This window comes from Chiloscyllium punctatum, chromosome 3 (assembly GCF_047496795.1).
Source record: "Chiloscyllium punctatum isolate Juve2018m chromosome 3, sChiPun1.3, whole genome shotgun sequence".
Lineage (NCBI taxonomy): Eukaryota > Metazoa > Chordata > Chondrichthyes > Orectolobiformes > Hemiscylliidae > Chiloscyllium > Chiloscyllium punctatum.
Window position 1 is genome coordinate 58,346,737 of NC_092741.1, and position 27,267 is coordinate 58,374,003.

The 27,267-nt window shown below is 41.0% G+C and overlaps 1 protein-coding gene across 2 annotated transcripts in view; it reads right to left on the minus strand.

The window, feature by feature from the left end:
- Positions 1 to 24,420, minus strand: part of LOC140454648 (gamma-aminobutyric acid receptor subunit rho-1-like) — a 47,635-nt gene extending 23,215 nt beyond the window's left edge. The window contains exons 1-3 of one of the 2 annotated variants that reach the window (XM_072549572.1): positions 24,176 to 24,420; positions 22,827 to 22,874; positions 2,187 to 2,293 (exon numbers count right to left, since the gene is read on the minus strand). In XM_072549572.1, coding sequence (XP_072405673.1) covers positions 2,187 to 2,293; positions 22,827 to 22,874; positions 24,176 to 24,282 — 262 coding nt within the window. In that variant the 5' untranslated portion in view covers positions 24,283 to 24,420. Of the gene's footprint in view, positions 1 to 2,186; positions 2,294 to 22,826; positions 22,878 to 24,175 lie in introns of both variants that reach the window. The other variant, XM_072549565.1, reaches the window with a different exon arrangement.
- Between the last annotated feature and the right edge of the window lie 2,847 nt (positions 24,421 to 27,267).

Genomic DNA, 27,267 nt, shown 5'->3' on the forward strand with positions numbered 1-27,267 from the left:
TTCCTTTAATCCTTTTTGAAAGAGTCTACTGATTATTATGAAAATGTTACTCCAAAATGAAGGGTTTTTTTTTCTGACTGCTGTGTGTTTAAATCCCTATCAAAGTTGTTAGACCAATACAATAATAATTAATTGGAATATGTGCTAATAAGACATAATCTTATTGAGGTAGTGATTTATTACTGTTAGCAAATACCAACATTTAACTTTTAGAGGGAAGATTTAGTTTGGAAAGCTGATATCAGTGTGGCTTGTGTGGCTTTTATAGTATTAATAAGGAACATTCCATGTGCCACACAGATAACAGTGTTGTCTGCCCTAGGGAATCTATGTAGTGTCATAGAGTCACAGAGATGTACAGCACAGAAACAGACCCTTCGGTCCAACACGTCCATGCCAACCAGATATCCTAACCCAATCTAGTCCTACCTGCCAGCACCTGGCCCATATCCCTTCAAATGCCTCCTATTCATATACCCATTCAAATGTATTTTAAATGTTGCAATTGTACCAGCCTCCACCACTTCCTTTGGCAGCTCATTCCATACACGTACCACCCTCTGCATGAAACAATTGCCCCTTAGGTTCCTTTTATATCTTTCCCCTCTCGCCCTAAACCTATGCCATGATTTGGAGATGCCGATGTTGGACTGGGGTGTACAAAGTTAAAAATCACACAACACCAGGTTATAGTCTAACAGGTTTAATTGGAAGCACACTAGCTTTTGGAGCATCGCTCCTTCATCAGGTGATGAAGCCCTCCACTATTGAGCCCTCCACTATCACCTGATGAAGGAGCAACGCTCTGAAAACTAGTGTGCTTCCAATTAAACCTGTTGGACTATAACCTGGTGTTGTGTGATTTTTAACTTTGTAAACCTATGCCCTCTAGTTCTTGACTCCACCACCCCAGGGAAAAGACTTTGTCTATTTATCCTATCCATGCCCCTCATGATATTATAAACCTCTATAGTGTAGCCTGCAAAATGTACATCTTGGTGACTTTGCCCTTTGTTGTATGGAAAGGATACGGCAATGGTGTGACCTCTGTTTTTTACCCTCAGCAGATATAAATTAGAGCTGCAAAAGCTGTTTCCAGGCTGTGTGAATGTTGAAATCTTGGAAGGGCAGCTGAAAGTGACTGAAAGTGCAACACAGGTGAGGTGTCACTCATAAAGTTAACATTTGCCTGCCAAGAACTATCTCGAACAGCAGCCTCTCAGTACCCTTGTCTGCAGCTCATCACAGTAACTGATCCAAACGTTCCAGCTTCTCAATTTCAAGAAGAGGCTCTTCCAGCCCCAGTGCTGCTTCAGGGGAACAGGTTTCCTGGTTGTGAAATCTAGAAATGAAGGCTGAAGTGGCTCTTAATTGACTTTTTAATTTCCTTTATAATTTATGGACACCATGGGAGTTAACACATACCTTCAAACCTTTGCTGTTCCTCAGAAATCCAGAAGCGGATAAATGATGTTCAAGCCCTTCCTGATATCAATGTCAGAGAATGTAACTTTCTGTATGCATGTGTAACTGACGCCCTTATCTGGGAAAATGCACCATTTGAGGGTGTGATTTTATCTATCATTTAACATCCAGGTAACCAATGTAGGGTGGTGACTTAATAGCCTCCAGGAGTGCTGCTCTGTGCTGATTACAGACAGCAATCAATGCAAAACTATACCCAACCATGTGACATTATCATTGGAATTTGGAAATCCTGGTTCACTGCACCATGCCACCTATCAACAGAAAAATAACTTTTTATCTCATGTCCTTCAGTGGAGCATCGAGGAAATTGAACAGTACTATTTAAATGTTATGTAAATATCTATGGATATTAACTGGGTCCTAATCGCTTTAAAATTGTTTTAAATTTCTGACTTCCCTCATCTATAGAAATGAAGGCTAATCTTGAAATGTACTGTATGATAGTGGCGCTGGTCTTATCAGAGGTGGTGTCTTTGAAAGCATAGTTGAGCCGATCTCTGAGGGACACAAACTCAGCTTGCTTTCAATTTTTATGGACTCTCAAGTGTTAGTTTGGTCATCCATCTATTAACTACTCAAACTGCATTTTTAATTGAAAAATCCAACTATGCTTACCTATGACTGGTAATGTCAACTGCATGCATTAGTCTTACAATTACAAGATGCAAGCTTAGGCAAAGATGGTAGTTGGTTCTTACCTCCGAATCCAGGTCTCATTGTGAAATCATGATCATCCACTCGGAGAAGTTGCTCAGATTTTGTTAAATAAGATTTTGTTGCATCTGCACTTCTCTTCAGAATAGGACTGTAAGGTAAAATGTAACAAATTAATAAAAAGACAATAATAATGTCTGTTGATCTGCCTCTATACTTTTCCCTCTCCTACCTCTTGAGCTATTCAGTCTGACTTTCAGAACAAGAGTAGATCAATTTATTCCCTTGAAACAATTCCACCATTCTATGAGATCAAGACTGATCTGTAACCTATATCTAACCCTATATCTGTCTTTGCTTCGTATGTCTTAACACTTTTAGGTAACAAAGTCAAAGAATTTCAGTTTAATGGTAAAAATTGATCCATCATCAATTGCCAATTACAGAAGAAAATTCCAAAATTTAACCATCATTAATGTTCATAAGTGTTTCCAAATTTCAAAACCAAAAGGTCTGGCTCTGATGTTTAGAAACACAGAAATATAGAAAATATTTGCAGAAGTAGGCCATTTGGCCCTTCAAGCTTGTACCACCGTTCAATATGATCATGGCTGATCATGCAATTTCAATATCCCATTCCCCATAGCCCTTGATCCCTTTAGCTGCAAGGGCCATGTCCAGCTCCCTGTTAAATACATCTAATGAACTGGTCCCAACAGCTTCCTGTTCACAACTATCTGAGTGGAGAAATTCTTCTTCATCTCAGTCCTGAATGGCTTACCCCTTATTCTTAGACTGTAATCTCTAATTCTAAACTTCCCCAACATGGTGAACATTCTTCCCATATCCAGCCTATCAACATATACATCAGGATTGTATATGTTTCTATGAGATTCCCCCTCCTTCTTCTAAATTCCAGTGTGTACAAGCCCAATCAATCCAGTTTTTCTTTATATGTAAGTCCTGCCATCCTGGGAATCCGTCTGATGAACCTTTGCTAGACTTTCTCAATAATAAGAATGTCCTTACTCATACTAGAAAACCAAAACTGCACACAATACTCAGGGTGTGGCCTCACCAAGGCCCAGTATCACTGCAGCAAGCTATCCCTCAAATCTTCTCACTAAGAAGAAGACCAGCATGCCATTAGCTTTCCACACGGCTTACTACACCTGCATATCAACCTTCTTGGGGAAATAGATGATGACATCTTCAAATATGTCCTTATTACAGAGGAGGAAGTGCTGGATGTCTTGAAACGCATAAAGGTGGATAAATCTCTAGGACCTGATCAGGTCATAGAGTCATAGAAATGTACTGTACAGAAATAGACCCATCGGTCTAACTCGTCAATGCTGACCAGATACCCCAACCCAATCTAATCCCACCTGCCAGCACCTGGCCCATAGCCCTCCAGACCTTTCCAATTCATATACCCAAGCAGATGCTTGTTAAATGGTGCAAATGTACCACCCTCTATCACTTCCTGTGGCAGCTCATTCCATACATGCACCATCCTCTGCGTGAAAACATTGCTCGTGAGGACTCTTTTATATCTTTCCCCCCTCACCCTAAACCTATGCCCTCCAACTCTAGGGAAAAAAAACTTTGTCTATTTAACCTATCTATGACCCTCATGATTTTATAAGCCTCTACAAGGTCACCCTTCAGCCTCCAAAGCTCCAGGAAAAGCGGCCCTAGCTTATTTAACCTCTCCCTGTAGCTCAAATCCTCCAACCTTGATAACATTGTTGTAAATCCTTTCTGAACCTTTTCAAGTTTCACAACATCCTTCCGATAGGAAGGAGACCAGAATTGCACGCAATATTCCAACAATGGCCTAACCAATGTCCTGTACAGCCGCAACATGACCCCCAACTCCTGTACTCAATACTCTGACCAATAAAGAAAAGCATACCAAACGCCTTCTTCACTATCCTATCTACCTACGACTACTTTCAAGAAGCTATGAACCTGCACTCCAAGGTCTCTTTGTTCAGCAACACTCCTGAGGACCTTACAATTAAGTGTATAAGTCCTGCTAAGGTTTGCTTTCTCAAAAAGCAGCACCTTGCATTTATCTAAATTAAACACCATCTGCCGCTTCTCAGCCCATTGGCCCATCTGGTCAAGATCCTGTTGTAAATTGAGGTAATCACTACACCTCCACTAACTATACTTCTTAAGCTCACATCCAAATCATTTATATAAATAACAAAAAGTAATGGACCCAGCACTGATCCTTGTAGCACTCCACTGGTCACAGATTTCCAGTCTGAAAAACAACCCTCCACCACCTTTGAACCAGTTCTATATCCAAATGGCTAGTTCTCCCTATATCCTGTAAGACTGAGAAGAGTATAAAGACAGTAGGAGTATACATAAGAGGGAAATCAGGGAAAAAGGGGGACATGAGATAGCTTTGGCAAATAGAATTAAGGAGAATCCTTAATTGTAAAAGGGTTTTTACAAATACGTTAAGGACAAAAGGGTAACTAGGGAGAAAATAGGGCCCCTCAAAGATCAGTAAGGTGGCCTTTGTGTGGAGCTGGAGAAAATGGGGGAGATACTAAACGACTATTTTGTATCAGTATTTACTGTGGAAAAGGATATGAAAGATATAGACTGTAGGGAAATAGATGGTGTTACCGTGCAAAATGTCCAAATTACAGAGGAGGAAGTGCTGGATGTCTTGAAACGCATAAAGGTGGATAAATCCCCAGGACCTGATCAGGTGTACCTTAGAACTCTGTGGGAAGCTAGAGAAGTGATTGCTGGGCCTCTTGCTGAGATATTTATTTAATCGATAGTTACAGGTGAGGTGCTGGAAGACTGGAGGTTAGCTAACGTGGTGCCACTGTTTAAGAAGGGTGGTAAGGACAAGCCAGGGAATTATATACCAGTGAGCCTGATGTCGGTGGTGGGCAAGTTATAGATTGTACATCTCTATGACTCTAAGAGTAGAGGACCCAGAACCGATCCTTATGGCACTCCAATGGTCACAGGCCTCCAGTCTGAAAAACTACCCTCCACCATCACCCTCTGTCTTCTATCTTTGAGCCAGTTATGTATCCAAATGGCTAGTTCTCCCTGTATTTTGTGAGATCTAACCTTGCTAATCAATCTCCCATGGGGAACCTTGTCGAACGCCTTATACTGAAATGCATATAGATCATATCTACCAGTCTGCCCTCATCAATCCTCTTTGTTACTTCCTCAAAAAACTCAATCAAGTTTGTGAGACATGATTTCCCACACACAAAGCCATGTTGACTATCCCTAATCGGTCCTTGCCTTTCCAAATACATGTACATCCTGTCCCTCTGGATTCCCTCAGAGCAGTAGATGTGATCTATATGGAGTTCAATAAGGCGTTCGACAAGGTTCCCCATGGGAGACTGATGAGCAAGGTTAGATTTCACAGAATACAGGGAGAACTAGCCATTTGGCTACCGAACTGGCTCAAAGGTAGAAGACAGAGGGTGGTTTTGGAGGGTTGTTTTTCACACTGGAGGCCTGTGACCAGTGGAGTGCCACAAGGATCGGTGCTGGGACCTCTACTTTTTGTCATTTACATAAATGATTTGGATGCGAGCATAAGAGGTACAGTTAGTAAGTTTGCAGATGACACCAAAATTGGAGGTGTAGTGGACAGTGAAGAGGGTTACCTCAGATTACAACAGGATCTGTAGCAGATGGGCCAATGGTCTGAGAAGTGGCAGATAGAGTTTAATTCAAATAAATGTGAGGTGCTGCATTTTGGGAAAGCAAATCTTAGCAGGACTTATATACTTAATGGTAATATCCTAGGGAGTGTTGCTGAACAAAGAGACCTTGGAGTGCAGGTTCATAGCACCTTGAAAGTGGAGTCGCGGGTAGATAGGATAGTGAAGAAGGCGTTTGGTATGCTTTCTTTATTGGTCAGAGTATTGAGTACAGGGGTTGGGAGGTCATGTTGCGGATGTACAAGACATTGGTTAGGCCACTGTTGGAATATTGCGTGCAGTTCTGCTCTCGTTCCTGTCAGAAAGATGTTGTGAAACTTAAAATGGTTCAGAAAAGACTTACAAGGCTGGAGGATTTGAGCTATAGGAAGAGGTTGAACAGGCTGGGGCTGTTTCCCCTGGAGTGTTGGACGCTGAGGGGTAACCTTATAGAGCTTTACAAAATTATGCGGGGTAAATAGACAAAGTCTTTTCTTTGGGGTCAGGAAGTCCAGAGCTTGAGGGCATAGTTTTAGGGTGAGAGGGGAAAGATATAAAAGAGACCTACGGGACAACCTTTTCACACAGAGAGTGGTACGTGTATGGAATGAGCTGCCAGAGGAAGTGGTGGAGGCTGGTACAATTGCAACATTTAAGAGGCATTTGGATGGGTAAATAAATAGGAGGGTTTGGAGGGATATGGGCTAGGTGCTGGCAAGTGGGACTAGATTAGGTTGGGATATCTGGTCGGTATGGACAGGTTGGACCGAAGAGTCTGTTTCCATGCTGTACATCTCTATGACTCTATGAATCTATGACTCTATCTAACCTTGCTAACCAGTCTCCCATGGGGAACCTTGTCAAGTGCCTTACTGAAATCCATTTAGGTGTGCCCTAGAACTCTGTAGAAAGCTAGGGAAGTAATTGCTCAGCTCCTTGCTGAGATATTTAGATCATTGATAGTCACAGGCAAGGTGAGAAGACTGGAGGTTGGCTAACATGGTGCCATTATTTAAGAAAGGTGGTAAGGACAAGCCAGGTAACTATGGTAAGCCTGACATCGGTGGTGGGCAAGTTGTTGGAGGGAGTCCGAAGGGACAGGATTTAGAAATATTTGGAAAGGCAAGACTGATTAGGGATAGTCAACACGACTTTGTGTGTCGGAAATCATGTCTCACGACTTTGATTACGTTTTTTTAAAAAGCTAACAAAGAGGATCGATGAGGGCAGAGTGGTGTACATGATCTATATGACCTTCAGTAAGGTGTTTAACAAGGTTCCCCATGGGAGACCGGTTAGCAAGGTAAGATCTCATGGAATACAGGGAGAACTAGCCATTTGGATACAGAACTGGCTCAAAGGTAGAAGACAGAGGGTGATGGTGGAGGGTTGTTTTTTTCAGACTGGAAGCCTGTGACCAGTGGAGTGCCACAAGGATTGGTGCTGGATCCACAACTTTAAGTCAGTTATATAACTGATTTGGATGTGAGCTTAAGAAATATAGTTAGTAAGTTTGCAGATGACACCAACATTGGAGCTATAATGGACAGTGAAGAAGGTTACCTCAGATTACAACGGGATCTTGATCGGATGGGCCAATGGACTGAGGAGTGACAGATGGTGTTTAATTCAGATAAATGCAAGGTGCTGCATTTTGGGAAAGCAAATCTTAGCAAGACTTATACACTTAATGGTAAGGTCCTTGGGAGTGTTGCTGAACAAAGAGACCTTGGAGTGCAGGTTCATAGTTCCTTGAAAGTGGAGTCATGGGTAGATAGGATAGTGAAGAAGGCGTTTGGTATGCTTTCCTTTATTGGCCAGAGTATTGAGTACAGGAGTTGGAAAGTCATGTTGCGGCTGTACAGGACGTTGGTTAGGCCACTTTTGGAATATTGTGTCCAATTTTGCTCTTGTTCCTATCAGAAGGATGTTGTGAAACTTGAAAGGATTCAGAGAAGATTACAAGGAAGCTTTCAGAGTTGGAGGACTTGAGCTATAGGGAGAAGCTGAATAAGCTGGGGCTGTTTTCCCTGGAGCGTCGGAGGCTGAGAGGTGACCTCAGAGGTTTATAAAATCATGAAGGGCGTGGACTGAATAAATAAACAAAATTTTTTCCCTGTGGTGGGGGAGTCTAGAGGTTTAAGGTGAGAGGCAAGATATAAAAGGGACCTAAGGGGCAAATCTTTCATGCAGAAGGTGGTGCGTGTATGGAATGAGCTGCCAGGTGAAGAGGCAGAGGCTGGTACAATTGCAACATTTAAAAAGCATCTGGATGGGTTTGGAAGGATATGGGCCAAGTGCTGGCAAGTGGGACTAGATTAGATTTGCAACACCTGGTCAGCACAGACAAGTTGGACTGAAGGGTCTGTTTCCGTGCTGTACATCTCTGTGACTCTATGACTGTATAACTGTTCCGCCATGACACCCAGGTCTTGTTGCACCTCACCTTTTCCTAAACTGCCATCATTCAATAATAAACTGCCTTCCTTTTTTTGCACAAAACTGCATAACCTCACATTTACCTACATCATATTTCATTTGCCAACTCTTCCAGCCTGTCCAAGTCACCCTGTAGCCTCTTAGCATCCTCCTCACAGCACATAGCATCGTCCTCACAGCACATATTGCCACCCAACCTAGTATCATCTGCAAATGTGGAGATATGGCATTCAATTCCTTCATCCAAATCATTGATGTATCTTGCGAACAATTGGAGTCCTAGCACTGAACCCTGTGGCACCCCACTCATCACTGTCTGCCACTCTGAAAAGGACCCATTTTTCCAAGTTCCTGCTTCCTGTCTGCCAACCAGTTCTCTAAACATGTCAATACATTAACTCAGATACCATGAGCTTTAAATTTTACTTACTAATCTCTTGTGTGGAACCTTGTCAAAAGTCTCTTGAAAGTCCAGATACATGACATCTACTGATTCACCCCTGTCCACTCTACTGGTGAAATCTTCAAAAAATTCCAGAAGATTTGTCAAGCATGATTTCCCTTTAGTGAATCCATGATTCTGTCACCACTTTCCAAATGCACAGTTATTGCATCCTTAATTATTGACTCCAGCATTTCCCAACACTGATGTCAGGCTAACCAGCCTATAATTCCCTATTTTCTCCCTCCTTTTTTTAAAATGTGGGGTTACATTAGCTACCCTCAAGTTCATTAGAGCTTTTCTAGAGTCTATAGAATGCTGGAAAATGATCACTAATTGGTCTACTATTTCTGGGGCCACTTGCTTAAGTACACTGGGATGCAGAGCATCAGGACCTCGGGACTTATCAATTTCCCCAATACCATTTCCTGACTAATAAGGATTTCCCTCAGTTCTTCCTTCATTCTTGACCCTCTGTCCCCTAGTATTTCCAGGATGTTATTTGTGTCCTCCTTAGTGAGCACAGATCCAAAGCATTTGTCCAATTGGTCTGCCATCTCTTTGTTCATAGAATCCTTACCGGGTGGAAACAGGCCTTTCGGCCCAACAAGTCCACACCAACCCTCTGAAGGGCAACCCACCAAGACCCACTACTCTACATTTACCCCTGACTAATGCACTTAACCTATACATCCATGAACACTATGGACAATTTAGCATGGTCAATTCACCTGACCTGCACATTTTTGGACAGTGGGAGGAAACCCACGCAGACAAGAGGAGAATGTTCAAGCTTTACATAGTCTCCCAATGCTGGAATCAAGTCCAGGTCCTTGGTGTTGTGAAGCAACAGTACTAACCACTGAGCCACCGTGCCATTGTCCATACAGAATTCATCTGATTTTAACTGTAAGGGATCTACATTTGTCTTCACTAGTCTTTTTCCCTTCACATATCTAGAGAAGCTTTTGTAGTCAGTTTTATGTCATCTGCAAGCTCACTTTCATATTCTATTTTCCCCTTTTGAATTAAATCCTTTGTCCACCGCTGCTGAATTTTAAATTTCTCCCAGTCCTCAGGTTTACTGCTTTTTCTGGCCAATTTATATGCTGTTCCTTTGGCTTTAACACTATCCCTGATTTCCTTTCTTAGCCATGGTTGAGCCACCCTCCCTGTTTCCTTAGCCCCAGATTTCTAAGTCTGATGAATTAGCTTCTCTCTATATATCCCAGTTATTCTCCTCAATGTCTTTAAAAATCTGATCAAATTACCTTTTGAGCGTCTAAATACATAACCGTAATTGTGTAATAAAAACAAAATACTGCGTTTACCAGAAATCTGAAATTTTTAAAAATGCAAACGCTGTAAAAGCTCAGCAGCTCTGTCAGTGTCTGTAGAGAAAAAAAAATCATTTCTCTATCCACGGATGCTGAATATTTCCAGCACTTTCTCATTTATGTCACCTTTTGTTGTATTTGATTCTTGGATTTCGGATATCATTCCATTAATCTACACATTGCATTTCCTCCGAGGCCTTTTCTTCCTAAAGTATGATGCCCAGACCAGCTCAGCATTCCAGATGTGGTGTAACCAAGGCTTATATCAGCTCTACAAAATCATGTTTATAAACTTTAATCCATTTGATTTTAGTCTATTAGATATGGACTTTGTTATTTTCCTAAAGCTCCCAAATCTCCACTGTTCCAGGCTTTCACCATTTAGTAAGCATTCTGTTTTAGGCCCAAAGTTGATGACTTCATATTTGCCTACATTGAAATCTATTTGCCCAGATTTGCCTTTCCACTTCATCTACTAATGTTTCTTTGTATAATTTTTCTTTTGCTTCCATCTGTACTGCTTACAATTACATCTATTTTTGTGTCATTAGCAAAAATTTTGAGATGTGGTTTCTCCCCAATATTTCAGGTGTTCATAAATATGGTGAAATAGTTGAAACCTCAACATCAGTCCTTGTCAGACATCAGTATTCACAGTCCACCAATTAGAGTACCAGCCTGTTATCTCTGTTCCCTGCTGCTCAGCCAACCTCAAATCTGGTTCAGTAACTTGCCTTTAAATTCCGTGAAACTTAACTTCAGCAAATACTGTCTTTCGAGGGATTTCATCAAATGCCTTCTGTGAGTCCTTATAAATTACGTCTATTGATAAGTCTCTATCAATGACTTTCAGGCAATATCAACCCTCTACAAAGAACGCATCTCTCTGATCTGTTGAAAATTTTCAAGGTATTCACTTACCCTATCCTTAATTACAAAAATTAATAAGGGTGTAAGGACAAGCCAGGGAACTATAGACCAGTGAGCCTGATGTCGGTGGTGGGCAAGTTGTTGGAGGGAATCCTGAGGGACAGGATGTACATGTATTTAGAAAGGCAAGGACTGATTAGGGATAATCAACCTGGCTTTGTGTGTGGCAAATCATGTCTCACAAACTTGACTGAGTTTTTTGAAGAAGTAACAAAGAAGATTGATGAGGGCAGAGCAGTAGATGTGATCTATATGGACTTAGTAAGGCATTCGACAAGGTTCCCCATGAGAGTCTGATTAACAAGGTTAGATCTCATGGAATACAGGGAGAACTAGCCATTTGGATACAAACTTGCCCAAAGGTAGAAGACAGAGGGTGGTTGTGGAGGGTTGTTTTTCACACTGGAGGCCTGTGACCAGTGGAGTGCCACAAGGATAGGTGCTAGATCCTCTACTTTTTGTCATTTACATAAATGATTTGGATGCGAGCATAAGAGGTACAGTTAGTAAGTTTGCAGATGACACCAAAATTGGAGGTGAAGTGGACAGCGAAGAGGGTTACCTCAAATTACAACAGGATCTGGAGCAGATGGGCCAATGGTCTGAGAAGTGGCAGATAGAGTTTAATTCAGATAAATGCAAGGTGCTGCATTTTGGGAAAGCAAATCTTAGCAGGACTTATATACTTAATGGTAAGATCCTAGGGATTGTTGCTAAGCAAAGAGACCTTGGAGTGCAGGTTCATAGCACCTTGAAAGTGGAGTCGCGGGTAGATAGGATAGTGAAGAAGGTGTTTGGTATGCTTTCATTTATTGGTCTGAGTATTGAGAACAGTAGTTGGGAGGTCATGTTGCAGCTGTACAGGACATTGGTTAGGCCACTGTTGGAATATTGTGTGCAATTCTGGTCTCCTTCCTATCGGAAAGAAGTTGTAAAACCTGAAAGGGTTCAGAAAAAATTTACAAGGATGTTGCCAGGGTTGGAGGATTTGAGCTATAGGGAGAGGCTGAACAGGCTGGGGCTGTTTTCCTTGGAGTGTCGGAGGCTGAGGGGTGACCTTATAGAGGTTTACAAAATTATGAGGGGCATTGGTAGGGTAAATAGGCAAAGGCTTTTCCCTGCGGTTGGGGTGTCCAGAGCTTGAGGGAATAGGTTTAGGGTGAGAGGGGAAAGATATAAAAGAGACCTAAGGGGCAACTTTTTCACACAGAGGGTGGTACGTGTATGGATTGAGCTGCCAGAGGAAATGGTGGAGGCTGGTACAATTGCAGCATTTAAGGGTCATTTGAATGGGTATATGAATAGGAAGGGTTTGGAGGGATATGGCCGGGGGCTGGCAGGTGGGTTGGGATATCTGGTTGTCATGGACAGGTTGGGCTGAAGGGTCCGTTTCCATGCTGTACATCTCTATGACTCTATTACTCTATGACTGATGTTAGACTAACTGGTTTTCCTCTCTCACCTCTCTTAAATAGGGAAGTGCTGTACACAAATGTCAAATCTGAGGGAACGTCCTGAATTGCAAGTTTTGCAAGATTAGAGATCAGTATCCATCAATGTTCTCGCTCCCTTAAAAATCCTCGCAGGAAAATGTTATAGTCCTGGGGATCATTAAGATTTCTGGTTATCATTATTTTCATAGAATCTCCACGGTGTGGAAGCAGACTATTCAGCCCATAGAGTCCACACTGTCCCTTCGAAGAACTTCCCACCCAGACTCATGCTATCCTTGTAACCCTGCATTTCTCATGGCTAATCCACCTAGCCTGCACACAATGGGTAATTTAGCATGGCCAATCCATCTAACCTGCACATCTTTGGACTATGGGAGGAATCTGAGTACCCAGAGGAAACCCATGCAAATAGGGGAAGAATGTGCAAGCTCCATACTGTTGCCCAAGGATGGAACTGAACTCAGTTCCTTGATGCAGTAAGGCAGCAGTGCTAACCACTGAGACACGATGCCAGTTTGAATATTATTTATATTAATATTGCTGAGTCCTTGTCCCTAATTTAATATGTTTCTTTGCAACATCTGGCAACCTTCCTCACCAGCAAAGAAAGCTGCCATTTCCCTCGTCATAAACAATATCACCATTATCGGTTTCCCATTGATCCTGACCAGATTTGTCCCTAAAACAATTGTGAAATTGTTTTATAATTATTTCATCTCCATTGCAAGTTAATTTTCATACTGCATATATTATTTGTAGCTCTTACTATCTGTTTTGTTGCATTCCAGTTCTTTCTATTTTCTCAATCAGTAGAAACAGCACTTTGCTTTGCATGTTTGGATTTTCATTCTTGTCAGTTTTAGTGTATTTTTATGTTTACCTATCTCTTTAACGTTCATGGCACCTCCCTACATTGTTAGTCTCAAAATGGCTTACAATGGCTGGATCCTCTGCCATTTCACCAATATCCTTTCAATCTGATTTTGGAGCCTTGACATAAGACAGGCAACATGTATACATGTAGGCAACATCCTAATTATAATGGATATTATCTGTCCCTTTAATCTCCCACAACTGTCACATTGTACTCCCCTTTGTCCTTCTTCTTTGGGGCAGCACACTGGCTCAGCAATTAGCACTGTAGCCCCATAGTGTCAGGGACCCGGGTTCAATTCCCACCTTGGGTGACTGTCTGTGTAGAGTTTACAGATTCTTCCTGTGTCTGCATAGATTTCCCCTGGGTGCTCCAGTTTCCTCCCATATTCCAAAGATGTGCAGACCATGTGAATTGGCCATGCTAAATTGCCCATAGTGTTAGGTACATTAGTCATGGATAAATGTAGGGTGGGAGAATGGGTCTGGGTGGGTTCTCTTCAGAGAGCTGGTGTGGACTTGTTTGGCAAAGGGGCCTGTTTCCATACTGTAGGGAATCTAATCATCTTCTACCCTCTTTGAACAGCCTTCAGCAATGATTTGCATTCTGGCTATCTTTCCAACAGTGTTCTTATGCTCAAAGCTAACAATTGCACGTATCTTTTGGGTAGCATTAGTTTCTACAGACTGACATGCTCTGTCTTACCAGGGTGCCCTTACACTGCACACAAACCTCATTTTGAACCTACACTTCTCTATTGAGACTGAAATCATGAACAGGTGATGCAAATACTTCTCACTTGCCTTTTTGCATTAAAGTACCTCCAAATTGATGACTCTGAGCCGAAACACTGAGGTGGAGACATTAACTGCAGGTGATCGCGCTTAGAATTATCCTGCTATCCCCGGACTGACACAATAAATTTCAATACATAATCCAACCTGCCATTTCTCTGCCTGGAGCATTTATATTATTTTTATCCATTTTTCAGTCTGTATTTTTTTCATGTTTTTCACACTAACTGGTACTAAATATTAATACATTGGACAAAAGTATGAACAACAAGTATTGAAGGCAAAAAGCCACAAGCCTTTTCCACTTTGTACCAAATTGCCACTCATATCAATTTTTGTACTTGTTGATGCTATACTCCTATACTCTGTGTCAGTGGATATAGTTTACAATCATTTTCTACACATAAGTTGCAGGTACTGACTTAACTTCCATCATACAATAATTAGTTCTGAAGAAGGTTCATCAGACCCGAAATATTAACTTTGATTTCTCTTCACCGACACTGCCAGACCTGCTGAACTTTTCCACCAACGTTGGTTTTTCTTTTTGCTTTACAGCAGCTGCTTTCAGTTTTAATTTAGTAATTGGCACCTATTCAGTTGAATACAGTTGAATGACAATTGACTGCTACCGAAAGGCAATTTTTATTTTATCATTTTCAAAATTCTAATTTAAATTAGAATATTAAAACAAAATCTCACCCAGTACTTAACAAATAATTCACATTCTCAATAAATTCCCAGCTTTTGTGCTCTATTTACAATGCACTCTGTTTATGTTTGCTCTGTGAAACCACTTTGTGGATTAGTGATTGCAGTTATACTTCATTCATCAGTCTGTCCATCTCTCCATTCAGCCACCCAACACATTGGAATGACATGGTGTTTCATTATAACACATCACAATTAGTCAAGACTGCTCTTACTAAGAGATACTTAAATTTAAGGAATGATTCTTACAACAGGCAGATGTGCTTTGGAGCAGTTCTGTGATATTATATATTATGATGCTTACTCTGACAGTTTAGTTTCAATGCAATGTTGTTTGTTGATAATTTATATATTGGGAAATTTGAAATGAGGCCATTCCAAAGCTAATAAATCAATAACAAATCAAATCTTTTTAAGGCAACTCTACTCAGTTGAAAGTGTTCGATGCAGATGAACATGACTAGAATTGGTCAGATCATCCAAAGTGGGGTTACCAGAGGCAGTTTAAACTATTTAAAGTGAAACACCAGATCCCAGAAAACCTTCTTTGTTGCCATTGGTAATAACAGCTTGGGAATTATAGTCCAGTACTAACCAATGCCTAATCTATTAGGAGTTCCCTGGATCGAGGAATTAACATGTAGTGGGTGGATTCTCATGGCAGCATTGACAGAGCTGGGACACCCAAATACAAGACAGCAAACTATTCCATTAAATAATCCCTTGGGTTCAGTGCTGCCAAGTCCAGCAACACTTAGAAAACATATTCTTGAAATGTGAGTGACACAGGGCCAAGCTGACTCCAGAGACCGTTAAAAGCAGCGGTGATACCCAATCCTCAGATTCCTGTCCTCCATTCTCTGCACTAACAATACTTGTTGGCACAGGATGCAAGTAATACGCCCACAGCTGCACTCCCAACCTGGCTGGTTTTATTGTCAGGGTAAGTATCTCAGATCCACCCCCATCCATAATTTTCATTGAGTTCCATCAGATTCTTTAGGACCTATGGCACACAGACCTTCAGAGGAAATGTGAACTAATGTCTGAATTCAGAAATCCCTTGCAACGTTTGCTTAAAAAGTTTATAAATGTCCTTCCAAACACCCATGCCCTCTTCATGCTCTCTATGCCCCCTGAATATTCCCTCCAATACCCATTTCCCCAGTGTGGTCCCCAAGTTCAAGAAGCATTTATACTGAAACCCTCTGGCAACTTTATTAACAGATGCAGATGTTCAGAGATCTGGTTCTCCAGGTGACATTGTTATGAATGCTTGGCTGAAGTCTAAATCACATTAATGGACTAGCTCAGCAGGGATCTGTTTACTCATGCTAATGTTGAGAGTTACCTTGATTGACATATTTGAAGTTATAATGAGATATTCTGCCTTTGAACTGCTTTTACAGTCTCTATGTTTACTTAAGCAAGATTAAGCTGTATGAAATGGGATAAGGTTTCTGTAATTGAAACCATGAATGGCAGCGTGATTGACACCCTTACAGAGCTAACAGCGCAACATTTTTTTTAAAGTAAAGTTTAGAATGACAGTTCTTTCATGACCTGCCATAGATATATAGCTCATTTGTCCTGTACGTAGTTACATACGAGGTGGCCATATGGATGATACAGGGGGGTATATCAGTCACCTGGGGTCAAGGAGGCAAGGAAATCATATGAGGTCAGAAAACATATAAAGGGATATGAAGAGTGAGGGGGGTGAGGGAGTATATGGAGGGAGTATTTGAGGACCTAACAGCCATTAAAATGGCTGGGACAAAGAGAACTGAATTGTTTTTGTCAGAACAGTTCACCTCTTCAGCTGTCCACCCACGTGGCATCATTGAACTGTTTCTGGGGTTTGTGGGCCTGATTTAGTCTCACCTGGAATTGAAATAATGCATGTGGGGACCATTTATTCAGAGACAGATTTGCTGAGTTGTATAATTTCCCAACTCATGCTTCCAGCCTAATAATAAAAATCCAGCCCAATGGTTTTCATTTCAGCTTCCATAACAGCTTTGAGAAAATTGCTGTCTATTTGAATCACTTAAATCCTTGTGATGATAGTGTCCCTTCAAAATGAATTCCAAGTTTGTAACAAGCCAAGTCATTAATAGCACCAGAGAATATGGCCTGTGCTTGTAGAGGAAATTCAAAAGGTTCAAAAGTTAAAAATGAGGGCGGCACAGTGGCACAGTGGCACTGCCGCCTCACAGGGCCAAAGACCCAGGTTCAATTCCCACCTCAGGCAACTGTCTGTGTGGAGTTTTCACATTCTCCCTGTGTCTGCGTGGGTTTCCTCTGGGTGCTCCAGTTTCCTCCCACAGCCCAAAAAATGTGCGGTTAGGTGAATTGGCCATGCTAAATTGCCCGTAATGTTAGGTGAAGGGGTAAATGTAGGGGAAGTGGTCTGGGTGGCTCTTCGGAGGGTCGGTGTGGACTTGTTGGGCCGAAGAGCCTGTTTCCACACTGTAAGTAATCTAATCTATGGAAATATCGGTTCAGATTTTGCAGTCAGTGGTAATGCAAGGCTATTCACTGCTGACTTTGAAGAAAGCCTCACTGATTGTGATTTCAGTAGCGAAGCTTCTAACCCTCACAACAATTGGTTATAAAAGTGTTTAATAGGGATCACCATTGAACTAGGAAAAGAAAAGAACTAAAATCAAACCATTTAAAAATTTTACAAAACGTTAAATGAAGATTGGGACATATAAATGGGAGTAAGTTTGAAGATAAAATGTCATAGACAAAGAAAAGCTTGTGTATTTTTTTTTCAAAAATAAATTACTTAAAAGGTCAGGAACTTGGAAAGGTAGTAGAGTGGCAATTTCAGTAGATTAGCTTTCCAGAGGCTCAGATTAATGGTCCACAGGCATGAGTTAAAATCTCACCGCTGTCGTCCACCATAAGAGGAAATATATTCTCAGCATCTACCCTGCCAAGTCTGTAAGAATATTATGTGTTTCAATAAGATTACCTTACATTCTTCTAAACACCAGTGGATACAGGCAAACCATCCAACATTTCTTCATAAAATACCCCTTCTTCCCATGAATCATTCAATTGAGCTTTTTCTAGACTGCTCTAATGCAATTATATCCTTTCTTAAATAAAATACCCAAAGCTAAACGCAGTAATCCAGATGTGAGCTCACCCTGTAGAACTGTTGCAATCTGTCTCTACTTTTATATTCCATTTCCCTTAAAATAAACAACAATATTCCATTTTCCAGTACTGGACAAAGTAAAATGAAGTGTCAGTCTAGTGAAGCTACAGCACAGAATTACAAACTAGCATGCAATAGACAGAGCAAAATGTCCCCACAACTAATGGGTCACATTTAAACTGAAGTTCAGCCACATCGAGTTATGAATCATGGGTAATTAAACAACTAACCTAAAGAAGAGGAGGTTCCTCAACATGTCCATCCTCAATGATGGAAGATATCAGCATATAAGTATGTAAGATAAGACTAATGTGTTTCTTTATCATTCATAGGATGAGGGCATCCTTCACTAGACCAGCATTTATTGTCCATTTCTAATTGCCCAGAGGACAGTTAAGAGTTAGCCACATTGCTGTGGGTCTGGAGTCATCAGACCAGGTAGGTTATGGATTAGTGGTGCTGGAAGAGCACAGCAGTTCAGGCAGCATCCAAGGAGCAGAGAAATCAACGTTTCGGGCAAAAGCCCTTCATCAGGAATAAAGGCAGAGAGCCTGAAGCGTGGAGAGATAAGCTAGAGGAGGGTGGGGGTGGGGAGAAAGTAGCATGGAGTACAATGGGTGAGTGGGGGAGGGGGTGAAGGTGATAGGTCAGGGAGGAGAGGGTGGAGTGGATAGGTGGAAAAGGAGATAGGCAGGTAGGACAAGTCTGGACAAGTCATGGGGACAGTGCTGAGCTGGAAGTTTGGAACTAGGGTAGGTGGGGGGAAGGGGAAATGAGGAAACTGTTGAAGTCCACATTGATGCCCTGGGGTTGAAGTGTTCCGAGGCGGAAGATGAGGCGTTCTTCCTCCAGGTGTCTGGTGGTGAGGGAGCGGCGGTGAAGGAGGCCCAGGACCTCTATGTCCTCGGCAGAGTGGGAGGGGGAGTTGAAATGTTGGGCCACGGGGCGGTGTGGTTGATTGGTGCGGGTGTCCCGGAGATGTTCCCTAAAGCACTATGCTAGGAAGCGCCCAGTCTCCCCAATGTAGAGGAGACCGCATCGGGAACAACGGATACAATAAATGATATTAATGGATGTGCAGGTAAAACTTTGATGGATGTGGAAGGAAAGGACATCAGTGTACGAGATGGGTTTTTCTGACAATCAGCAATGGATTAATGGTCATCATTAGACTCCTAATTCCTGATTTTTATTCAATTCAAATTTCGCCATCTGCTGTGGCAGGATTCAAACCCAGATCCTTAGAACATTATCTGGGTCTCTTGGAGTAATATTACCTCTAGGCCATCACCTTCCCATTTGAAGCCACCTTCAGCCACAAATGCTAAATAAATGATCCATCTCTACCTTCTCCTCAGAGGCCAGTCTTCTCCCAATTTAATAAATTCCATGTGACATCAAAAAATGGCTGAACTCACTGAATATTATGAAGGCTATACATTCTGACAACATCAAAGCTGTGGTACAGAACTAACTGCTCTCTAGTCAAATTGTTCCAGTACAGCTGCAACATTGACATCTCCAGTACCTAACAATTGGGAAGATTGTGCAGATATATGTCCCGCACATAAAAAGGAGACTATTTCATCTTGGCAAACTATTATCCCATCTATCTCCTCTTGGTTATTCACAAAGTTATAGAAATGGCCATCAATAGTTTAACAAAGTGGCACTAACTCACTAATTTACCTCTAATAACACACTCACTAATGCTGAGTATGGGTTCTGCCAGGGTCACTCAGCTCCAGACATCATTATCCTTTATCCTAATATGGACAAAAGAGCTGAATTTTAGAGTTGGTGAGAGTGACTATCCTGATATTAAAGCAGCATTTTACCAAACGTAGCAGCAAGGATCACTAATACAATGAACATTAATGTGAATCTCAGAGAAAACCATTCCCTGATTGGAGTCAGACCAAGCATAACAGAAAGTGTAATAAAAGCAAATTACTGCAGATGCTGGAATCTGAAACCAAAAGAGAAAATGCTGGAAAATCTTTGACAAAGCTTTAACAAAGGGTCAGTTAGACTCAAAATGTCAGCTCTTTCCTCTCCTTACAGAAAGTGTAATTGTTGGAGGTCAATCATATCAGTCCTGGTATATCACTGCAGGAATTCTCCAGGGAGGTGTCCTAGGCCCAACCATCTTCAGCTGCCTCTCTCAATGACCTTTACCTACCCTCCATAAAGTCAGAGGTGGGGATGCTGTTGATGATGAGAAAGTGTTTAATACTTAAAATGCTGAAGAATTTGTACCTTTAAGAAGCTAGAGAACATTACGATGAACATTCACGTAACACAAGTGCCAGATAATGACCATCTTGAACAATGACATTACCGTTGCTGAATCTCCAACTATCAATGTCTTGTGGATTACTGTTGAACAGAAACTCAACTAAAACAGTGATATAAATACTGCAGCTACAGGATCAGATCAGAGAATGGGAAGTTAGTGGAGAAACAATTCATCGCTTGGCTGTCTGAAACCTGTCCAACATCTGCAAGGCACATGTCAGGAATGTGATGGCATACTCTCCACTTGGCTGAATAAGTGTTAATACACTCAATACCATCTGGGACAAAGGAGCCTGCCTGAAGCACTCATGCCCTCTACCACAGACAAACGGTTGTGACAGTTGTGTGTATCATCTACAAGATGCATTGCAATAACTCAACGTGGTTTCTTTCACTGCATCCCAAACCCCAGAACCTTTACTCTGCCACTGCAAGATATCAAATGCATAGGGATATTAGCACCTGTACACTCTCCACCAAACCAGACACCATTCCATGTTGGAATTGTATCAACATCCCTTCACTGTCACAGTGTCAAATCCTGTGACTTCCCTCCTAAAAGTGTTTAGACTACATTTGTTCAAAAAGACATTTCACCATTACCTTCTCAAAGGCTGTTACAGATAGCCAATAAATGCTGACCTTGCTATTGTTGCTCACATCGAATGAGTAAATTAAAAATCTATTAATTAACCATAATGGAAAGAGCTAACAACATTCTACAAATGTAATTTGTTTTCAGGACAAGAAAGGTTGTTCAGAGGTAAATATTACTGCAATTACTGTTAAAAACTGACTTATACCTCACTGAACAAAGCTAATATTTTACGGGTTTTTAATAATGATATGCAAATGCAGAGCAAGTACCAGATCAGTTGATTTCACTGATTATTGCCTCTGCTTGTGGGGTATGGGGAGGGGAGCTGGAAAATGTGTTGCTGGAAAAGCGCAGCAGGTCAGGAAACTGAAGAAGGGCTTATGCCCGAAACGTCGATTCTCCTGCTCCTTGGATGCTGCCTGACCTGCTGCGCTTTTCCAGCAACACATTTTTCACTCTGATCTCCAGCATCTGCAGTCCTCACTTTCTCCTAGTATGGGGAGGGGAGAATAGTTCACGCCACAGTCAGTGGCAGAGTAATGAGTGACGGACCTTTTGTGCATTTGTGCAAAATCTTGAAGCTGTCACCTGATTTAGCAGGTTGATGATGGTGAATGCTGACACTTTCACTCTGTAAAAACTAGGCCATCATTTTAGTGAGTCAGTGGTTAGTCTATAAAACAGGTTTTCTTGAGAGATGAGGAAACAGATAAAATTGATTAATTTAAATTCTGATTAGATCTCTCAGAGAATAATATTTTGTGATACAGTATATGAGTAATTTGACATATAAGAAGTGTAGCATATTAGGGAGGCGTGGATAATTTTAAATCTTGAAGCTGTCAGCAATTAAGCTTTTCCTGGATATTGATTACCATTATTTTGCAGCTCTGTTATTGTTATATCATGCAACCATCAGGATAGCAGAAGGTTATGTAGGTGGGCTTTGGTCCCTTCTCTTGTAGAAATTCCAACGTTCTGGCAGAGATGGGGTACAAGTTAAATGCAGGCTAACATTTCCAGTCTAGATGACTCTTCATCAGCTTTTCATGTTAGCTTGTTCTCTCTGCATGGATGCTGCCTGACCAGTTGTGAATTCCAGCATTTTTTCCTTTAAGTAGTTTCTAGAATCTGCAGTAATTTTCTCCTAGAAGGTCAAGTGGTTCATTTTCTGACCCCACCCCTTAAAACCGTGACATCATCTACAAGGTTTATATGAATATATTTGATGGAATATTTATGTGCAGTTACAGCAGTTCTCAAGAGCTTGCCTCTATTCTGGATGGAACATCCTTCCCCCAGGATTCAATATCCACCTGCAGCACTCTCTGGCTGCAGTATGTAAACCTGTAGAACCTCAGAGGCATTGAGTAAAGCTGATGGGGCCATTTTAACCTTTGTATGATACGGAAAAATAAACCAATTGGGTTCACAGCCTGTTTTACTCCCCGCCTGACTTCACTTTTGTTTTATTTTATCAACCAATATAAATTACAAACAAAGAGTTAACATAAACAATCATATATAAGAAACAACAATTTACAGGGAAAGGGACGGCAAAGCCAGATCCCAAATCCCAAACCCCACTATTCAACTAGTTTTCAGGGAAATGAGGACAAATCTCAAATCCCCTGGCTTCACTTTAATATGAGATTAATGAAATATACAATTGGCTAGGGTGTGACTAGGTTAATTGATGCAATCCTATTGATTTCCCATCAGGTCCTGTTACAATTCCTTATAATGTACATGGCTAACAAATGTTGAATACTGAATTTAAAAGATACAAACCTTTTATCTTTGGTCAAATCAATGATTGTATGAAGAATTATACAAACGTTCAGCACAAGTATATAGCAATATTAGAAGGTTGTCACTATGATAGAATAGCAGATAAAGTGTACTTGGCTGCCAACCCCTCAGTCTCTTACCTGCCCTGCTTTTTTGTTTCTTCAACATCTCTCCCATATCTCTGGGATCTGCTTTCCATAAACAAGGAACAGTTAGGAAAAAAAGGAATACATGAAAATAGCCATCTTTTACAAGCAATCCAATAATTTCATGATCACTTTCACAGTTTTTCTAATTTTTGAACTGTTCGTATTCTCAGCATAGCACACTCAAGTTCATAGGGGAAAGTGAGGACTGCATTGTCAGCTACTAATGGTTCCCATTAGCTGCTATTGATTGCCCCAGTCTGTCCTTTACCCAATTTTCAACTATTGTTCTCTTTCCCTGAACACCATCTCCACCTATCATTTATTCCTCACCTCTCCACCCATCCCACCTTCAGCAGATATACCAAACCTTTCCTAGCTACAATCAGTTCTGAAAAAGTGTCACTGGACCTGAAATGTTAGTTCTGCTTTCTCTCCACAGTTGCTACCAGAACTGCTGAGTTTTCCCAGTAATCTCTGTCTTTGAAACATGATTAGTTACTGGAATTTTGCATTAATCTCATTTGCTATTGTTTTCTCTCAATTGTTGAGTACCCCTTTATCTAGTAGCTTTGATATTTATTTTCATTTTCTGATTCTAGTTAATTCTTGATGTCTTCTCTGCTTGAGAAGACATAATTGGCAAAACATCTCTCCTGTCAATTTCCATTCAGCAGACCCCACCTTGGGTGTTTCCAGAGCAAAGACCTATTGTTTAGATGGCCAGGGCATTTGCCTGACTGTAGAGATTACTTCGACAACATGACAGGGGTGGTGAATGGAGGTTGTCATTCCATTTCATCACACGGGGGTACCTTGTTGACTGTCATAAGCTAGATCACAGGTCTCAACAATGAGTTGAGGGTGGAATCGTGGGGGCGGGGTTATCAACTCTGCTTCTATGAGGCACGAGTGCCCCACTAGATGTTGAAGTGGTATCACAAAATGACAGATTCAGAGACTAGAACTCTCAGATCTGTTTACTAAGACTATCAGCAGTGGGGCTGAAAGCTTCTGACTTAGATTTGGAAATGCTATCACTGAACCACAGTACATTGGTCTGCTAACATCTTAACACAGTTATATGCGTAACACAGCAAATGTGCCTATAAAAGTGAGAATAACAGTGCCTATCTACTGAGAATACATAAACACATGATCTATGTAAGTTTTAAGGAGTTTAAATATTTATATGCTATGACACAATACCTAGTATTAATTAAAAGAGTACATCATGCAAATATCTAAAAACAAAACCATTCAGATAGTAAAAAAATACAAAGGATGGAACAGATTCATATTCTTATTAATCCAAGTTCACCTATCAGTTTTGTTTCTCTTACCTGCTCTGATGATATTCATGCATTTGATTTTTTCTCCTCTGCCTTTCTGAATTGCTTTCTACCAACCAAAAACAGCAATAAAAGGGCAAGAGATGACTAAACCACATAATGACAATGAGAAGTCTAAAGAATACTGTCGGAGAAGAAAAAGAAAAAAAGCCACACAAATCCTAATTGTTTTTCAAATGCTGCTATTCTGTTTCAGTTCTCACTGGCTGATGGCTAAAAAAAATCACAAAACATTTAATCTGGTCTGTGGTCATAGCAATTTGAAATAAACCAGTAAATCCCACTGAGTCATATGAGAGGATTTTCAGTCAGCTAAGATTTAATTCTGCACATGTGAGATTGACAGATACTGTCTTTAACTGATACCTCAGCACATAAATACATAAATTACTGATTCTGATCAGGGCTGTCATGGAACTAAACATCTGATTAGAAATTCAATAATTATTGATGGCAATTTGCTGGGACTTTTATTAATGTTGTTACTGCCCATTTAAAGTCAATTGGAAATTAGGAAATGAGGGCAATTTTAAGCAAGAATAGTCACAGGCAATATCTGCTGAATTATTTGTTAAGTATTAGGAATGAATCAACTTTAACTTCCATTATAGGAACATGTATCATGATCAGTGCTGCAAACATAGAATTAATACGTCAAGAGTGTGTTGCAGGAAAAGAACAGCAGGTCAGGCAGCATCCAAGGAGCAGGAGAATCGTTGTTTCAGGCGTAAGGCCTTGGATTCCTGACGCTGCCTGACCTATTGTGCTTTTCCAGCACAACACTCTTGACTCTGATCTCCAGCATCTCCAGTCCACACCTCCACATCAAATCCATACATGGTGATTTTGACTTTGGGCAACTCCTACTTTAGACATATTACTCAGGAATCAGAGCCTGATCTGACCCCCAATTGCGGCTAGGTGTGCCTCCCCCCTTTTAAATCCTCTGATATCGTTTTAATGTCACATCACTATGATGCAGTTTGATGCCATTTCTGTCAGGGTGACAACTCTCTAGTATTCCTCTGGAGTCACCAGCAATTGGAGACTAATCTCTTGGTCACAGTTATGAGAAGCCAGGGAGTAGTATCATTGAAGCATTTTTTAAATTATATCAAACACTTCCATTTCTTACTTATAAAATTATTGAACAAAAGGATAAAGAATGTTTTAAATCTACTGGAATTCTTTAAAGATGTAACTCGAAGAGTTGATGAAAAGGGAGCAAGTGAATGAGGTTTATTTGGACTTTCAGAAGGCTTTTGACAAAGTCCCAAATAAGACATGAGTGTGTAAAATTAACATACTTGGAGTTGAGAGGAGTGTAGTGTGATGGATAAAAAAAACTGGTCGACAGACAGGAAGCAAAGAATTTGTCTTTTTCCAAATGACAGGCAGTGATTAATGAGGTACTTCAGGGATCAGTGGTAAGAGCCCGCCTATTCAAAAAATTAATATGTCAGAGGAGGGAACTAAATTAAATAACTGCAAATTTGCAGAAGACGCAAAGTTGGCTGGGTGGGTGGGTGAGCAGTGAGGAGGATGCAGAGGTGCTTCAGTGTGACTTGGACAAGTTGAATAAGTGGGCAAATGCATAGTTGATTAACTATAATGCAGATAACTGTGAGGTTATCCACTTTGGAGCAGAAACTGGAAGGTGGGTTATTATCTGAATGGCTATAAACTGAGAAAAATTAGTGTGTCACAACACCTGGGTGTCCTTGTGCACCAATGGCTAAAGGTAAACATGCAAGTGCAGCAGACGGTAAATAAGACAAATGTTATGTTGGTCTTCATAATGAGAGGATTCAAGTACAGGAGCGGGGATGTCTTGCTGCAATTACACAGGGCCTTACTGAGACCACGCCTGGAATAACGTATGCAGTTTTGGTCTCATCTGTGGAAGTCTATTCTTGCTATAGAGAGAGTATAGTAAAAGTGTATCAGACTGATGTCTAGAATGCCAGGACTGACATATGAGTAGATGTTGAATTGGTTAGGATTATATTTGTGAGCTTTCAGAAGAATGAGGGAGAATAAATACAGTAGAAACCTATAAAATTCTATCTAGATTAGACAGGGTAGATGAGGAAGGATGATCCTGATGACTGGATAAGTCTGGAATCAGGGCTCACCATCTAAGGATGTGGGGTAATCATTTAGGACTGAGATGAGGAGAATTCCTTCACCTAGAGAGGGTGAACCTGTAGCATTCACAAATGCAGAAAGCAGTCAAGGTTAAAACTTTGTATGATTTCAAGAAGGAGTTGGACATAGCACTTGGGCTAAATGGATCAAAGGATATGAAGAAAAAGCAGGAATACATTATTGAGTTGGATGGACAGCCATATTCATGCCCCAGAGGGCAGTGGAGGCCCAGTCTCTGGATTCATTTAAGAAAGAGTTGGATAGAGCTCTCAAAGATAGTGGAATCAAGGGTTATGGAGATAAGGCAGGAATAGGATACTGATTAGGAATGATCAGCCATGATCATATTGAATAGCGGTGCAGGCTCGAAGGGCTGAATGGCCTACTCCTGCACTTATTGTCTATTGTCTATTGAATGGCAAGGCTGCATGGGCTGTAAGGGCTGCATGGCCTGCTCCTGCTCCTATTTTCTATGTTTCTAAATGGCAGGTGAGAGGTTGTGTAATGTAACCTCAAGGAATATATCTAACAGTCAGAGGTGTTATACCTACTTAGCAAGTATTCAGATAGTTACCTTAGAAGTACTGAACAGACACTTGACTCCCCCACCATCCACATCAGGGCAACCCTGTTCACTTTAATTTGAAGAGCAGAGGTTCTGATCCTCACTATCCAGTTTTGAACTCTGCTGAACAAGGCAGTTAACTTACCAGTCAGGGAGGAACTCAACAAGATAGTGACAGTTTTACCAAACTAGAACAGCTGAGATCAATACATGGAAGCATAAATGTATGAATGACAGAATATGACCACATTTGGGACACTTGCAGCGAACTTGAAGGATTTAGAGGCAAGTGGTACTCAACATGGTGGTCCCAATATGATGTGCAGAAACTGTTTAGACATTGCTGGGTGGAAGTGCACCACATAGTAGA